Genomic DNA, 18,232 nt, shown 5'->3' with positions numbered 1-18,232 from the left:
CAGTATGCACTCTTTTTTCTTTTATATGCATGATATTATTTTTAATAAAAATATGCATAGGCTATTATGTTTTTATTGTTGTAGTCTAATGAATTATTAGTTACCACTGTGTAAAAAGGCATAAAGCAATATTGAAATATCAGTTCTGAATATCAGTAATAAAACAAAACAAAAACATCGATATTGTTTGTCAATCAAAATAGGTCTCTGTAATTATTGTCTGTGGTAATCGACAGGATATCAGAAATGTGGTACGTTAATATTAGGTTTAAACAAATCCAGAATTTTGAGAAGCGTACGCTATAGTTTTAGTCATGTGAGACTGCGTAATGTATTGGAAATAGTTATTAAAACAGCTTTCCACTGAAAATACGTCTAAATAGTCAATGAGGGCCAGAGCTGCATCTAAAATGGACTTCTTTTCACACTATGCAAAGAGATGTTGGCAGACTTATTTAGCCTTTAATATATCAGTATGCATTATTGATGGGTTTAAAGGGGGCATGATTAAATATAAAGAATGGCATGGCAGTGTGGCAGTCTTGACTGTGAAGTCATGTGTGAAATGACGGGCAAAGAAAACTCCAGACTTTCTGAGAATGGCCTTCAACCTAACAATGTCCCTCAACAGCAGACACACCTTATTAAAGAAAATAAGTGATGATCCATTCCATTCTGTGGTAAATTATTCAAATAACTAAGACAGCAGCTGGGTTATTACCATATACCTGAGCTTAAAGCTGCATTATGTTAGATTTTTAGGTTAAAAAAAATAAATTGCCATTATTGATTGAGTACATAAACAACCAGTGTTCAAAATAATGTTCTTACCTTACCCCGATTCACTATGGTAAGCCTATAAAAATTATTTGTATTTTGAGCTGTCGGGTTCGATTTGGCGCGAAATCGCTGGCTTATGACGTACATCCTTGTGTCATTACATCATGTCTGTGAAAATATGAAAGAACCATCAGCTAGTGGTAATGCACTGCTTTAGTTTGTGAGAAGCCGTTAAAAAGAAAAAAGAAACTACAGTTCAGTCACACATAGTTACGGACAGCATCGCAACAGTCTGGATAGATTTTTATCTGTTATCCATTTGGCGAAGTTGTTTACCTGCTTTAATGCTTGGATATGTTGTCTGTTAGGGTTGTTGAAGCTAATATTGCTTGTTATGCTTGTATGAATCGAACATTACTCATGTTTTAATTGATCGCAATTTATATACATTGTTGGGGGAAGTTACTGTGACATGTTTACTAATATGACTTCTGAAATTGAATTCTTTTAATTGTTATATTGCATTTTTAAGCATATTATTTTTATGTTTAATAAAGTATGTTTTATCCCCATCATTATTGAATCCTTATTTTATGTTTTTAGTTTACTGTGCTATTGTGTGTATTGCATAAACATACAGTTGAAGTCAGAAATTTACATACACTTAGGTTGAAGTCATTAAAACTAATTTAACCGCTCCACAGATTTCATTTTTTTTTTTTTTTTTTTTTTTTTACATTTTGGCAAGTCATTTAGGACATCTACTTTGTGCACGACATGAGTAATTTTTCCAACAATTGTTTACAGACAGACTGTTTCACTTTTAATTGATTATCACAAATCCAGTGGGTCAGAAGTTTACATAAAGTTAACTGTGCCTTTAAACAGCTTGGAAAATTCCAGAAAATTGTCAAGCCATTAGACAATTAGCTTCTGATAGGCGTATTGGCATCAACTGGAGGTGTTCCTGTGGATGTATTTTAAGGCCTACCTTCAAACTCGGTACCTCTTTGCTTGACATCATGGGAAAATCAAAAGAAATCAGCCAAATCCTCAGAAAAAATGCGTGCACCTCCACAAGTCTGGTTCATCCTTGGGAGCAATTTACAAATGCCTGAAGGTACCACATTCATCTGTACAAAAAATAGTATGCATGTATAAACCCCATGGGACCACGTAGCCATCATACCGCTCAGAAAGGAGACACATTCTGTCTCCTAGAGATGAATGTAGTTTGGTGCGAAAAGTGCAAATCAATCCCAGAACAACAGCAAAGGACCTTGTGAAGATGCTGGAGGAAACAGGTGGACAAGTATCTATATCCACAGTAAAACGAGTCCTATATCGACATATCCTGAAAGGCTGTTCAGCAAGGAAGATGCCACTGCTCCAAAACCGCCATAAAAAAGCCAGACTACAGTTTGCAAGTGCACATGGGAACAAAGATCTTACTTTTTGGAGAAATGTCCTCTGGTCTGATGAAACAAACTGAACTGTTTGGCCATAATGACCAACATTATGTTTGGAGGAAAAAGGGTGAGGCTTGCAAGCCAAAGAACACCATCCCAACCGTGAAGCATGGGGGTGGCAGCATCATGTTGTGGGGGTGCTTTGCTGCAGGAGGGACTGGTGCACTTCACAAAATAGATGACATCATGAAGGAAGGAAATTTATGTGGATATATTGAAAGAAACATCTCAAGACATCAGCCAGAAAGCTAAAGCTCTGTCGCAAATGGGTTTTCCAAATGGACAATGACCCCAAGCATACCTCCAAAGTTGTGGCAAAATGGCTTATGGACAAAGTTAAGGTATTGGAGTGGCCATCACAAAGCCCTGACCTCAATCTGATAGAAAATTTGTGGGCAGAACTGAAAAAGCGTGTATAAGCAAGGAGGCCCACAAACCTGACTCAGTTACACCAGTTCTGTCTGGAATAACGGGCCAAAATTCCAGCAACTTAGTGAGAGAACTTGTGGAAGGTTACCCAAAACATTTGTCCCAAGTTAAACAATTTAAAGGCAATTCTTACAAATTGTACTAATAAAATGTATGTAAAATTCTGACCCACTGGGAATGTGATGTAAGAAATTAAAGCTGAAATAAATCATTCTCTCTACTATTATTCTGACATTTCACATTCTTAAAATAAAATAGTGATCCTAACTGACCTAAAACAGAGAATGTTTTCTACGATTAAATGTCAGGAATTGTGAAAAATGTAGTTTAAATGTATTTGGCTAAGGTGTATGTAAACTTCTAACTTGAACTGTACTTTTGTAGTATTACGGTTCACATGCTTTATCAACTGAGGCTGTACAATATAATATAACAAAAATAAAGTCTCTGACTGAACTCATATCAGTCATATCACGAGTATCACCTCTTAAATTGATAAATGTAGTACAATACAAACATTAATAGAAGCTAAAACACTTGAAAAATTCTATTAAAATAAACTTGTATTAATTCAGTCACCTGTTCTTTATATCAAAGAACTTTGAGTGTAGTGTCAGAAAAGTGATTTAAGTGTAAATTCATGAACAAGTGTAAATTCATTCATTCAAAATATATGAATACGAGTGTTGTTTATCTTCATCAAAGCAAGTAATATTTTTAAATGTTTAATCATATAGCATTATATCAACATGAAAAATAGCACGTTATGACTCCGGTTCTGAATATCTCCAGTCATGGTCACACACAGGTGATGTCCAGATAAGCTCAAATCATAAGATACATCTGCCAGAAGAGCAGTGCCGAAACACAACTTGTGTTTAGTATTCCACCGTAAATTGCTTGCAATTCTAAAACAACCACAAATGTCGCTAGAGAGTACAGTTACGTAGTGCAGCTTTAAAAGTATATAAAAACTAATGATTAAAAATAAATAATTTCCAAAAACTTAAATAAAATAACGCTGAACAAAAGTGAATGAAAAACAAGCTAAATTAAAAGCAGCGATTGAAAACTTTACTCACATAACTACAAAAATAGTTGTTTTTTTGGTGATAGATGGAATTCACTCTGTATTGATGGCTGGAGTAAAAAAAAGTTCTGACTGAAGTATATTTAAATAGTTCCTCTGGCTAATTGCATCTTAAATTCCAGAAATGATGTGTTGATTGTAAAACTGATTCCTAAAGTCAACTTGAAATCAAAAATTACCCTATTTACTATCTTAAATATTGGTTTTATTGTGCTTGATTTACTGGTGCATGTTATTACAAATAAGAAAAAAAAAATTGGTCTTCGTAATCTTTTATTAAACTTGTAAAAACTTGCTCCGCCTATGAAACGGCATTCCTTTTTGGCTGACGTCAACAATCCCTCTTATTTTATAACCCCTCCTCTCCAGTATGTAACACCAATTTTTTATGATCCAGTCAATTCCCAATGGATAAAAAAGTCTTGCTGTAAATTTTTTCTCATCGAATATCCTGTTTCACTCAGAAATATGTCAGATCATGCGAGTAAAATGGGTTACAGATGGTATTTCATGTTGACTAACTATTTGAAACAAACTGAACAAAAAAAAAAAATCTGTTAAATTTCAACAAATACAATGTTAAAACGTATAAAAAAAATAATCTGAAAACAAAAAACTAACATGCCATCTAATACGTATATGTCTTTCTTCTGCAAAACACAAACGAAGATATTTTTAAGAATGTATAATGCGTTTTATGCCCATAGTGTGAAAATCAATGGGGTCCAATGGGGTTTTTCAAGCTCCAAAAAGGACACAGAGGCAGCATAAAAGTAATCTAATGAGTTGCATTTTACAGACAAAAACACACCATACATCCTTCAAAATACATTTATTGGTGTTCGGCAGAAGAAAGTTAGTTATACAAGTTTGAGACGGCATGATAAATGAGAGAATTATTTTTGCGTGAACTACCCCTTTAACATTGTAAAGGAACCAAGCAATAGTCAAATCTTGGATGCATTTCTACTGATAATTATTCAATTAGACTCACCATAAATAAGCACGACAGACTCCTCAATGGCATGCTGGTAGCTGAACTGAGAATCCAGCAGGGCTCGACTCACAAAAGAGCCGTAATACGTGGACTGATACCAGCCGACATGCAGATGATCGATGTTTACATGACGAAGACTCCTCATCATCTCCATCTGATATTGAACTAAGAGAGGGAGAAAGAGAGAGAGAGAAAGCGTGTGTGTGAGTTTATATTTTTACTCCATGAGAAATGATTGTACTGGTCACAGAAAAGTTTGACATCTACAGGGCTGTTCATTAGTGAAAAGGCTTGCTGCTGGTAGAGTGTGTAGGAGTGAGTTGCTGGGAAAAACTTTATGGTTGGGGAGATTCAGCTCAAGTGCCCTGAAAAAGACCAGATGCTAGCGCATATTCATTTGACCAAATGGATAAGAATAACACAAATAAGGGGGCTTTGGAACGTGCGGATTAGACATGTTTTCTATGTCCTACTCAATATTCCTCACCTAAATCTAGTTATTTGCAAAGAAATGCTAAATATCTAATTATAAAACGGATAGTAATGACTCTAAATCCCAACTGGATGAACCACATTGCAAACCATTATAAAACGCACACTTGCAAATGCACATTCTATCAGGCATTTATTGACCAAATAAAAAGCATCAACATATCCGTCATAAGCATGAAAACGGCAATATGAAATTGTGTTTTAGGGATGTGCACAAGTAATCGACTAATTGAGTACTCGTTCTGCACCAGCTAGTTGACAATAAATATATAAGAATATTGTAAATTGATTTTTTTTTGCGCACTTGCCTGCCGTGAGCAGCGCTGAAACTGTACATTTCTCTCAGAATCTTTCACCAAATTTCGCAGTTACAATTGAGTCCACTGGGGGGTGCTGTGGATGTGTTATCAAGATGTTGGATGAAATATGATATGATGCCATCTGTGTTTTTGAAAGCAAAGCTTAGTGTAGCACTAGTAATTCTTGTAATATTTTGGTTCTTATTGAATTCTACTTAATTGATATTCGGTTCTTGTTAGAGTCTTGCAAACCAACAGACGAGGATCTACTTTTATGGTGAAAAGAAACTGCAAAGCGGTACGAGAAACTCGGAAGCTTATCAGACAAGTATGTTTGTATGTGTGTTAAATCACTAATGCGGCCAGAGTGCATTTTAGAAAAAGCCAACTTTCACCACTTGTTTTTCTGAATAATTACATGTAAAATGATACAAATGTGACTGTCTTTATGTAGACTCAAGAGTTTATATATGTGCATTACCCTAATGCCGTCAGCATTGGTTTCTATGTTTCTAAGCTCCGCGTGAGTGCAAATGTTTTTTTTTTTTTTTACATTTAATTTTTATTAATGCATATTGTTCATTTCAGCATAGTTTTTTGAAGCAACCTAATTTTGAAACCGTTCCTGTTACTGTTTTGAATAAAACTAAATAAAAATTTAATTTACGAGTAATCAATTACTAGTTTTTTGTGGGTTAGAGTACTTGCCTAAATAAAATGTTTGAAAATGGCCATCCCTAGTGTATTTATAATAACGCAGTTAATTTGCGTTAAGTTTATAATCACTTTTTCTGTGTGTTATATAAAGAAAAACCTACCAAAATAAATTAAATCCAAAAGTCAAGCATGTCGAATGTGCATAATATGAATTTGTAATGTTCTATGCAAAAACAGAAGTGCAAAAAAAATTTCCCCCCACATAATTCGTCATGTTATATTTTAAATATTTCTTTCTTGCATTTATCTTTCATTGTGGCTCTCATAATTTTGGCCTGTCATGTGTTCAACACATCCAATCCAAATTACTACTAAAACAATAAAATCGCTTTTTACCTCATTTTTTAAAGCATAATTCCTAAGCAATAGGGTGATCTCATGACAAAATAAGGTGAATAAGTGACAAAATATCAATATTGGCCTATAGTATTGGTATAGTATCAGTAAAAAAAAAAAAACACGCCTACAGTTTGGACTACTAAATTGCTTTATTATTATTAATATTAATAGATTATTATTAATATTAATAATGTAATATATGTATTAATCATTGGTGTCCTTTATTATATTGTTGTTGCAGAAATTTGCAATCCTGCTTCGTATTGTGCATAAAAACGCGCTTTACCCGTGAATAAAAAGACATAAAATATACAGTATAATTCAAAAGGAAAGTTTAGGGATCAGGTTGAAGGTGTAATTTCAGCAGCAACAGTATCAAATGGAACTACAAAAATCATGATTTTTCAAACAGATTTCACAAACACTTCCATGTCTACTATTGTTTGGACAAAAAGAAAGCCCGGCCCCCAACTCACACCAAGGATTGTGCCAGCAGTTGACATATCTGCCAGCTCAAACAAACACCAGTGTTCGTAAGCGCCACAGGGTTTACACTTTTCAGCTAAACTAATCTACGAATTAGTTATTTAAAGTTGTCACTACATATTAAGCAGGATCCGTGAATGTATTTTAATGTTGATAAAACTACTTCACTTTTAATATTTAGAGGAAAGAGTTTGTTCAAATCTCTAACTCCAAGCCTGAGCAATAATAACAGTAACACTTGGTTTAGAAAACCTCCTTTGGTATAAATATGCAATAAAAATATGAGTCTCAATACAAATTTGAGCTCCACAAGTTTACTCAAGTAATTTGACACAGTCAGACAGAAAAAAAAAAAAAAAAAAAAAAAGAGGAGGAAGGGGCAGCAGATTATGAGGTGAGATGCCAGTGCATCAGAATGCAGGAAGCAGAGGGGGACAGCAGTGAAATTTAATGACAATTCACACAGGGACAGCTCACTTTCCACGAGTGGAGTGGAAACTTCACATCTGCAGGTGAGGCGAGAACGAGATAAATCAGCATGAACAAACGAAGGCAGACTTCACACCTCAACTCGACTAGTGAACTCCAACGCACCTGCTTATAAATAAACTCTACTGGAGACACTGTTAAAGAGATAGTTCACACAAAAATGAAACTTCTCATTATTTACTCACCCACAGTATTTCAAATGATTTTATTTCTTACATGGAACAAAGGTGAATTTTTTAAAAGAACATTCCTGCCACCTTTTTCTTTATAGTGAAAGTGAATAAGGACTGAGGTGGTCAAGCTCCAAAAATGAACAAAACCGGAAAAAATTTGCCCATACGACTCAAGCACCACATTCAAAGCCTTCGAGTCAGATCTTTTCAAAGAACAGACTGATCCAGTTCACAAAACGGGTCTGAATGATTAGTTTACGAATCGGTTCTTGGGTTCAACTCAATGTCATGTTCATGAGAGAAGCATTGTCCAATTTGTTAACAAATCGGTCTGAATGATTAAATTACAAATCAGACATCGCTACTTTTCACATGAATGCGCAAAGGATAACTAGGGTGGATGTCAACATTTTAGTGTTTCTCACACAATCACAATTAAATGGCTTCAGAAGACTTCAAAAGGTAGTGTGCCAGTTGGACTCCATTTATACTTTTTTTGGTGTCTACTTTAACAGCCTCATTAACTTTCATTATATGGAAAAGTGTCCAGGATATACTTCAAACACTCAACTTTTGTGTTGGACATGAGGGCGAGAAAATTATGACAATGTTCATTTTTTGGTTAACTATTCCTCTAAAAAAGGGAGTTGATTCCTATTCATGTGCAGGGGAAAGTTTAATTGCCTGTGCCAGTTTTACAAGCAGTAGGAGCTTGAGCACTGAGATCTGTGGGATGAGGACCAGTCCCCTCCTGTTGAAAAGCATGATCTTGTCAAGCCGTCAGTTTTCCGTGATTGCAGTTCCACTGGATGAGAGTGAAAGAGGGAGAGAATATCATGGAAATCGCCTTTAAGAATGTAATGTCTGTCTGAAGTAGGGTGGTGCGGATTACCGGTACCATTGAAGTACCGTGATACCAATTAAATGAAAACGGCACGATATCATCTTGTTGCCAATTTTGGTACCATATTACAGTATGCTGTCATTAGCAAAATGATATGAGATATGACAGTTTTGAGATGAAATTAATGACAATTTGAAAATAAAAAAATAAAAAAAACCTCTGTATATGGTCAAGTGTGATCTTTAAACAGTAGAAGGATGTAATTTAATTAAATATACAGTCACATGCACTGCATGCTACAGAATGAAGAGGTGCTGCTCTGCTCTGTCATATGATCCCCCCCCCCCCCAACACACACACACGGGAGCAGGCATGCCAGCACACTCACACAAACGCAACCCACACTACTGGTGCTTCATTTTCATTCAGTGTGTTTAGATTATAAACAGCTGTTAACACTTAAATGAACTCCTCGGGTGAAACTGAGATTTCAGCTCAAGAGTCGCGACGGGAGTATCCCAGCATTAATGGGAAGCTTGATATAACTAACCCGAAAATAGGAAGAACTCAAAGGTCTGTCAAAATAAAAGTCCTGCTAACATGAAAGCTCTATTAAAATTAGTGTTGTCAAAAGTACCGGTATTTTGGTACCAAGTCGATACAAAAATGATTAAAAAAAAAAGTAACGATCCCAGCATTTCTGCAGTACCGAGCACCGAATCAATCTGGTACCAGCACACAGTATGACTAACACCACAGCTTTAAAATGCTCATTTTAAGCACGTGCTCTGTTACTCCTTACACTGAAATGGACAATCAATCAAATTAAAATCCTGACATCCTAATGTGATTTATTAAACGGATAAAAGATACGATCTTAGTATGGAAGAGATGCGTACTTTAAATGTATGTATAAATCTGACCGCTCAAACACTGGAAACGCCATAGACAGAGAATCATTCATGTTGTATGAGATGACAGAGCAGAGCACTAATCTACTGTGAACTATGCAGCACATGTAAACTACATATTTATAATTAAATCACAGCATTTGCACTTTAATCTCTCAACTCGACTTTGAGTTGACCAAAGTGCTTTACAGTAATACAGTATAAAACGTAACATTTAAAAATTACCATATACACAAACACCAGTAATCTAAAACACAAAATACAAACACTCCAAAACTGTGTCCTGCATTTCATTTGTCAGACTCAAAGGCCAGTGTAAAGAGATGAGATTTGAGACGTGACTTAAAAGGCTTCAATGATCACACTGGGCCGTGACACGAATTGTTTATAGGGAAAAGTGAAGCATACGGCAAAAAAAAAACACTCGTCACAATAAAAGTACGATTCAAAATAAAATCTAGATGCCTGAAATTGAAGAAATTGAATTTTAATTTAATATATTACAACTACACAGTAATAATAATAATAATAATTTAAATAAATCACAAGCAAGACAGTTGTTGAATAAAAGTTTGGCCAAAAAAAAATAAAAATGCAATGACATGTTGAAAAGTTCTATTTTAACTTGTTAAAAGTTTTAAGAATTTATTGATTAGACACCATTTTGATGAAATTAAATTGTTCTGGAAAATAATAATTATTAAACTATAATTATTAAATGATTAAAAATAACTAAACTGGTGTGTTCAATAGCACATTATAATATTAGCATATTTTTGCTGTGGTATCGAAATTGGTATCAAGAACCGTGAAATTTCACTGGTAACGGTACAGATTACTGAAATTTTGGTACAGTGACAACACAACTGTACTGATGACGAGATTTGCTGTAAGTCTGAGCGTGACACTGAAGGGCTATTCCCTTTTATTTTTTAAATATTAAATATATTAAAGGTTAATTTTGAGAACTTAAAGGAGTGCACTAGCATATAGATGGCTTCAAAGCAAACAGACATGGCCACAAAACTCCAGTTTCGATTTCATAGAGTCTTGAAAGCGTAGTAACCTCAGCAATGTACTCTTGTTTTCACTCTTGTGTTGTAGACTCAGCTTGATAAGTGCATCTACCTTACATGCTCTACTAGCGCTCTCAGCATTCTACAGCGAGTGATGGTATTACATCAAGAAGAGCACTTTTCCTAATCATGCAAAACGTTGTGCTAACAATAGTTTTAGCTATTCCACACCCATCTTGGTCATCACCTTCCGATTGGCAGGTGACTGGCAGATTAAATATCCACTGATCAGTCCCCGAGCTGTGTGCATGGAATGAATTCGGCATTACTGTTTGCGTTTGGAAAATTCATGCGTGTCTACAAGGCCTAACAAGTAAATTAATCATCACTAGGTACTGACAGGCAACACTGAATATAAATGAGACACTCAGATGCAATTTGTTCTGAAAATCTTGCTTGGTTTCATCAAAGCGAATGCACGAGGGGGCGACATTTTAAAAGAACTAAATTGAAGCCAAACAAGCGATTCAAATCTTCAAGCCTCAAAATAAGCACACACATACAAAAAAAACCCTGCAGCCCAGCTTTCAGAGAAAAGACAGTTCTGTCGGCATCGTAAACAATCCCTACAGCCCTGTAAAACCTGATAGGTATGAGGCAATACATTCAGCGCAAGATGCAATTTGCATTCCCTTGGAAGCTTCACAATGACATTTCCTTGATATGAAACCCTCTAAAAAATACCTATAGTAAATGAGGCGAGGACAAGAGGCCGGTTTTATGGAACTTTTACAATACTCTCCATTGTAAAAGGAAATAAATGAAACATTGATTATTGTATTGCAACAATGAATACAATGCTTTTCCATCTACAACACAGCATTCCATTTCTAGACTATTTGTGCTTTGACTAAATCCATCATGACATGCAGGGCTCAACAAGCAAGATTTTTTTTTTTTCTGCTGGGCCAAGTTGAGCCACAAGATCAGAATTGTACATGTACGGGCAATATTTTCATAAATGCAGTGGCCCCAAAATGTACTTGGGCATTTAATACACAATTTATTATTATAATTTAAAACAATTACCAAAGGAAGTGGAATTTGTTTAAAAGTTTTGTTGCTTTAAGTACATGTGCTAGCTTTGAGGTCATCTGTACGCTAGTGTTAGGCCTGTCGCGACTATTACATAACTTACATAATAATCGCCTGGTTACGATTATTTGATCTAACCGCATTTATTAGAGATAATCGCGATAATTTTGTACTTCAAATTTCGATCACATTTTACTGTCGAAATAAGTGAATTTTTTGTGTCTACTTTTTTCAGTTTTGTGAAAAAATACATTAACAATTAATATTATAAAATATAAGATTCACTTCCGATTAATAAGCTCTCGGTTCAATTCCAATTTGATATTGATTCGTATGGGTACATTTCAGCTATAATGTCCCTTTTGATTACATATGAGAGAAATTCTCTCCCAGCTAATGCGGTTAAGTATAAAAGGGACCTTCTAACTAGGTACATCACAGAAATATAAATTTTACGAATTACACTTTATTCGTTTTTCATCATTGTGGTTACATTTTGGCTTTTTAAAAATGAACAAATCCATGTTATCAATAAATAAGATATTATATGTTTATTTTTTTATTGTATAATTTTTACTATTTACAAGTATTTACATTGATTTGTTGTACACATGCTAAAATCATTACTGTCTCTTTAACAAAACCAGCATTTCTGTAAAGAGCTTCTGTAAATGAGCACGTTAATGAGAGACTCGAATGGCTCTCATATGTACCATGCGTAATTAGAATAAAATTTTTATTTTTTTGTTGTTTTTGATCAACAACTGAATGTAAACAACAGAAAGGGTATTAAAAGAGACATAATTAAATGATAAATGGGTCACGTGGATCTCGTCTATGAACACACATTATATGGAACAACTTTTACTCTCAACACACTGTGAAAGGATCTCGCTGCTGAATATTCCACCACCATACTACACAATCACTGGTGAGTGAAATCTAAACATTTACCAGCCAGATGTCAAACATATACATTTAAGTCGCAGAGCACGAAATTTGGTTGCAAATGCGAGTGTTTTCCTTTCATTGTAGTGGAGGGCTGCACAGAGTAAAAGATCGCTCTTGGGATTTAAGAATCGATACTGAAATGAACATTGCGAAGCATTGGAAAATCTACATTTTTACCCAGCCCTTTAATATAATATAAATGGCTAGATTCCAAAATCGACAATTTAAAATGTACAGTTGACCAAGACTAAAGTTGTCCAAGTTGTATTTGGAAGTAAATATCTAAAATATTTTTTCATTCTACCCCTGTGCACTATAAGCCATAAAGGAATTCATATATCCTTATTTTAATAAATAATTGCAAGTTAAATACAAATAAATGACCTCTTAAGGTGTATGTGTTTTAAGCATACAAACACCAAGTATGACAATTTGTATGACAATTAATCATCATATTGGTGACAAGCCCTAAAACAGACCATTAAATCGTTAATCATAATTATTTGTATGACCCATAATTGTCATCCAGATTTTATAATCGTGATAGCCCTAGCTAGTGTACTCCTAAACACTGACAAACTTTCCTTTAAGGAGATACACACAAAAATGTTTGACTTATCAGGTAAATGAGCCAAAAATCTTGATGACTCATCCTGTACCACACAGATTTCGGTCCAATCAAAAGCTCTCTAAGATGATAACGGCCCTTCCCCCTAATACCACCTGCAACCAACAAGTCGCAAATCACAGTTAATGGCTGTGATGGATCTAACATCTATGGGATTCCATTTTAAAAAAAGGGACATGCCTTTATAAAGCACTTGCACCTGTCAAGCGAATTCATGGGAAAGATAGCACAAGCATGCTTCAAGCAAACTAGGTTTCAACTTTTTAAACTACGGATATACTGTTCAAAATTAACACAAAAAGCATTTGGACTTGCACTGCATTTTAACGTTACACTTTATCAGTATGTTTATTTCCTGGGAATTGAACCCATGACCTTGGCATTGCTAGCACCATGTTCTACCAGTTCAGGCTACAGAAACTCTTGATCCGAAATGTAACGGAGGATATAAACTCTAAATACCAGTCACAGTTTGACCCTTTTCATGCTGTGCAAAAGTAGAAAACACTTCAGAGTGAAGGCACTCCCTTCAAACTCTCTATTTGAGCAGCATAAATGCCTTTTGAACGTGGCTATTTCACAACAATGAATTGTTCCCTTGATCTTCAACAAAGAGAGTCTCATTTAGCTGGGTGAATGCGCAAAGCAATGATTGCAAACTGTTCTCGTTGCAAGTGCAGTCAAAGAAACATGGAATTTCACAGAAACTGACAAATTTTGCATGAAATGAATCAAAAGCCATCATAAATTATTGTGAAAGCCTGTTCTCAAATGTGGTTTCAGTAATTGTCAAATAAAATGTCAAGCAGTTTAACATTTCCCTGTTTTCGCTTGGAGAATTTTTTTTGTGTCAGATGGGGATAGAGTGCGTGGGGCTACATGACTATGTTCCATGGTCGGGTCTAAGGTGGCGCATTGCCCCCTTCGATTTTCCATGATTTCTCCCATTTGGACAACGAAACGTCCAAGAGGGATCCCCTTGGTCAGATGAATAGAGAACCTAATGCCCACCCTAAAGGTTGCAATTTGGTTGCTCCCAATAAATAACTTGGATTTGAAGAGGAGAAAAAAAAAAAAAGCACGTAGAAGAGGCTGTCCCTGATGACTAAAGGGCCGTTCAGACCAAACCTATTATTGTGCTAAAAAGGAGAAAAAAAAATAAAATAAAGAGTGCAACGAATAGAACAGGGGTCACACCCTATGGCACGCAGAGAGGTAATCACCGGCACGCCAGCAACGGCGATAGAGTAGACTATCTACTCTGCATTCCAATCTACATCTTGATGTAATCCTTCCTCATGATCACGCAGTGTGTTTTCATGAGCTGAATGGGAGGCTAAACAAAAAGTTTAAATGTATCAAGAATGCAGTATACCCAACAGACTCGTGCAGCGCGTGCAAGCCATTTGCCCCTCACGAGCTGACAGTGCTTCACTTTCGGTTAATCGCGCAAGTAAACGCGGCTGGTTTGCTTCAGACAGGCAGCGCGAATGACAGCCTACATTCCGTATTTAATTTGTTTCTTTTTGCTTTCAGAACAACACGTGATGTAATAAGGAAAACACCACTATTAATCCTTGAGATTTCCAACCCAGCATACAGGTACACCCGCCTTAAACCAGTCACACTCAAAATTACATTAAACGATTAAGAGAAAACATAAAAATCTGAGTCTATTCAAAATATAAATTAAACCTGGAAATAAAGTTTTAGGATTTTGCAGGTGCGATTCACTGAAAAGGGTTAAATAGTTGATCAGCTTGTGGTGCGCGAATGGCTTGCATGTGCAGCACGTGTCTCGTCTCACTTTAATAGTGTTTAGCAGGGGGCATCAGCACAGCCATTGACTAAGAAAAAAAATAAAAATGGCACTCCATGTCAAAAAGGTTGCCGACCCCTGGAATAGATCATAATGCAAGTGTCTTAAAGCAATTTTTTCCCAAGTTGTTTTAACTTGACATGGCATCTAAAAAAACATGGCGCTCCTTGGATCCATTCTTCATACGTTGATTAGGGTGTTATCTGGATTTCATGGTTGACGATTTAACCCAATCCTGGATTGTTACATTCTTCAAAGAACATCTCTTTGTCTGTCATGGCAACAGGTATGTAAGCTCAAACCTGCTCGGGAGCAGGCTTATTTAACGTAAACAGGATTAGATCGCACCTTTATAAGCAGAAGTGATATTAGAAGTCATGGCCACTGCATTATTCATACGAGAGCACCCTTTTGAAGCAGAGGCAATGATAATTTAGTATACTTATGATTTTAATAATAAAACAGAATAAAATAATAGTAGGCCTAGTATTGTAAATAATAATAGGCAACACTCATTTTGCTGATTTAGAGGTACCAATTTAGTCAGGAGTAATTTACTTCATAAATCTTCAGACTTTTAAAGAGCTTTTATGCCCTCGTGCATTTGTGATAACATTGAAATAAACATTTTAGAAAAAGTCAGGATATACAATTAAAAATAATTTAACATCTGTGACATTAAAATACAATTTTTTGCAAATTAAAAGTGTAATTAAAAAAATTGTTACAGCTACATATTTAACACATCGCTGATCATGGTTTCTAGTACTGATACATGTGCCCTTTCAACACAGGAACACGCAATAATGCCACGGTCCAAATCACTGGGATCAAGTTTTTCCCCATTCTGAAGGTTGATGTGAACATTAACTGAAACTCCTGACCCGTATCTGCATTATTTTATACACTGCAGCCACACGATTGGCTGATTAGATAATCGCATGGATGATTGTTGGTGCCAGATGGGCTGGTTTGAGCATTTCTGTAACTAATGATCTCCTGGGATTTTCACACACAACAGTCTCTAGAATTTACTCTGAATGGTGCCAAAAACAAAAAACATCCAGTGAGCGTCAGTTCTGTGGACGGAAATGCCTTGTTGATGAGAGAGGTCAACAGAGAATGGCCAGACTGGTTCAAACTGACAAAGTCTACAGTAACTCAGATAACCACTCTGTACAATTGTGGGGAGAAGAATATAATCTCAAAATGCTATTCTGAGATGCGGGTTGGCGCTGTTTTGGCATCATGAGGGGGACCTACACAATATTAGGCAGGTGGTTTTAATGTTGTGGCTGACTAGTGTGTATATATAAACTCAGCAAAAAAAGATCCCTTTTTCAAGACACTGTATTTTAAAGATAATTTTGTAAAAATCCAAATAACTTTACAGATCTTTATAGTATAGGGTTTAAACAATGTTTTCCATGCTTGTTCAATGAACCATAACAATTCATGAACATGCACCTGTGGAGCGGTCGTTAAGACACTAACAGCTTACAGACGGTAGGCAATTAAGGTCACAGTTCTAAAAATTTAGGACACTAAAGAGACCTTTCTACTGACTCTGAAAAACACCAAAAGAAAGATGCCCAGGGTCCCTGCTCATCTTTGTGAACGTACCTTATGCATGCTGCATGGAGGCATGAGGACTGCAGATGTGGCCAGGGCAATAAATTGCAATGTCTGTACTGTGAGACCCCTAAGACAGTGCTATAGGGAGATAGGAAGGACAGCTGATCGACCTCGCAGTGGTAGACCACGTAACAACCTGCACAGGATCGGTACATACGAATACCACACCTATGGGACAGGTACAGGATGGCAACAACAACTGCCCGAGTTACACCAGGAATGCACAATCCCTCCATCAGTGCTCAGACTGTCCGCAATAGGCTGAGAAAGGCTGGACTAAGGGCTTGTAGGCCTTTTCTAAGGCAGGTCCTTACCAGACATCACTGGCAACAACGTCGCATATGGGCACAAACCCACCTTTGCTGCATCAGACAGGACTGGCAAAAAGTACTCTTCACTGACGAGTCACAGTTTTGTCTCACCAGGGGTGATGGTCGGACTCGTGTTTATCGTCGAAGGAATGAGCATTACACCGAGGCCTGTACTCTGGAGCGGGATCGATTTGGAGGTGGAGGGTCCGTCATGGTCTGGGACGGTGTGTCACAGCATCATCGGACTGAGCTTGTTGTCATTGCAGGCACTCTCAATGCTGTGCGTTACAGGGAAGACATCCTCCTCCCTCATGTGGTACCCTTCCTGCAGGCTCATCCTGACATGACCCTCCAGCATGACAACGCCACCAGCAATACTGCTCGTTCTGTGCATGACAGGAATGTCAGTGTTCTGCCATGGCCAGCGAAGAGCACGGATCTCAGTCCCACTGAGCACAACTGGGACCTGTTGAATCGGAGGGTGAGGCTAGGGCCATTCCCCCCAGAAATGTCCGGGAACTTGCAAGTGCCTTGGTGGAAGAGTGGGGTAACATCTCACAGCAAGAACTGGCAAATCTGGTGCAGTCCACGAGGAGGAGATGCACTGCAGTACTTAATGCAGCTGGTGTCCACACCAGATACTAACTGTCACTTTTGATTTTGACCCCCTCTTTGTTCAGGGACACATTATTCCATTTCTGTTAGTCACAGGTCTGTGAAACTTGTTCAGTTTATGTCTCAGTTGTTGAATCTTTTTATGTTCATACAAATATTTACACATGTTAAGTTTGCTGAACATAAAAGCAGTTGAAAGTGAGAGGACCTTTCTTTTTTTGCTGATATATATATATATATACACATGTTTTTTTTAAAAATAGATTACTCAATTCAATTTTATGAAATTTGCTATGAAAATGTTTCAATTTTAAAAATAATCTTTTTAGGGTATTTTCTGTGGAAAGATATGGTTAATGGAGCTCAACTGGTCGAGTATGGCCATAGCACAGTAAAAAATGTATACTGTAGCTTGAATGCACAGTAAGTTGCTTTGAATAAAATATAAAGTCATTTGTCATCCAGCATCTTAATTGATAGAGCATGATGTTAGCAACACTGCGTTCAATTCGCATGAACACAGGTGATGATAAAATGTATAGCTTGAACGCAGTGCAAGTAAAAGCATTTGCCCAATGCATATTAATTATAAAAAGTTTTGATTTTATATGAAAATATATGGTGATCAAACTGGATTAAACGACTAA

At 36.4% G+C, this 18,232-nt stretch overlaps 1 protein-coding gene across 1 annotated transcript in view; it reads right to left on the bottom strand.

The window, feature by feature from the left end:
* eif3ha (eukaryotic translation initiation factor 3, subunit H, a) overlaps window positions 1-18,232 on the bottom strand; it is a 90,664-nt gene that overhangs the window by 20,462 nt on the left and 51,970 nt on the right. Inside the window, exon 3 of the mRNA XM_051721122.1 lies at window positions 4,763-4,930. Coding sequence (XP_051577082.1) covers window positions 4,763-4,930 — 168 coding nt within the window. The remainder of the gene's footprint in view (window positions 1-4,762; window positions 4,931-18,232) is intronic.

This window comes from Myxocyprinus asiaticus, chromosome 16 (assembly GCF_019703515.2).
Source record: "Myxocyprinus asiaticus isolate MX2 ecotype Aquarium Trade chromosome 16, UBuf_Myxa_2, whole genome shotgun sequence".
In the NCBI taxonomy this organism is placed as follows: Eukaryota; Metazoa; Chordata; class Actinopteri; order Cypriniformes; family Catostomidae; genus Myxocyprinus; species Myxocyprinus asiaticus.
This window is presented reverse-complemented; position numbering and strand designations above follow the sequence as displayed.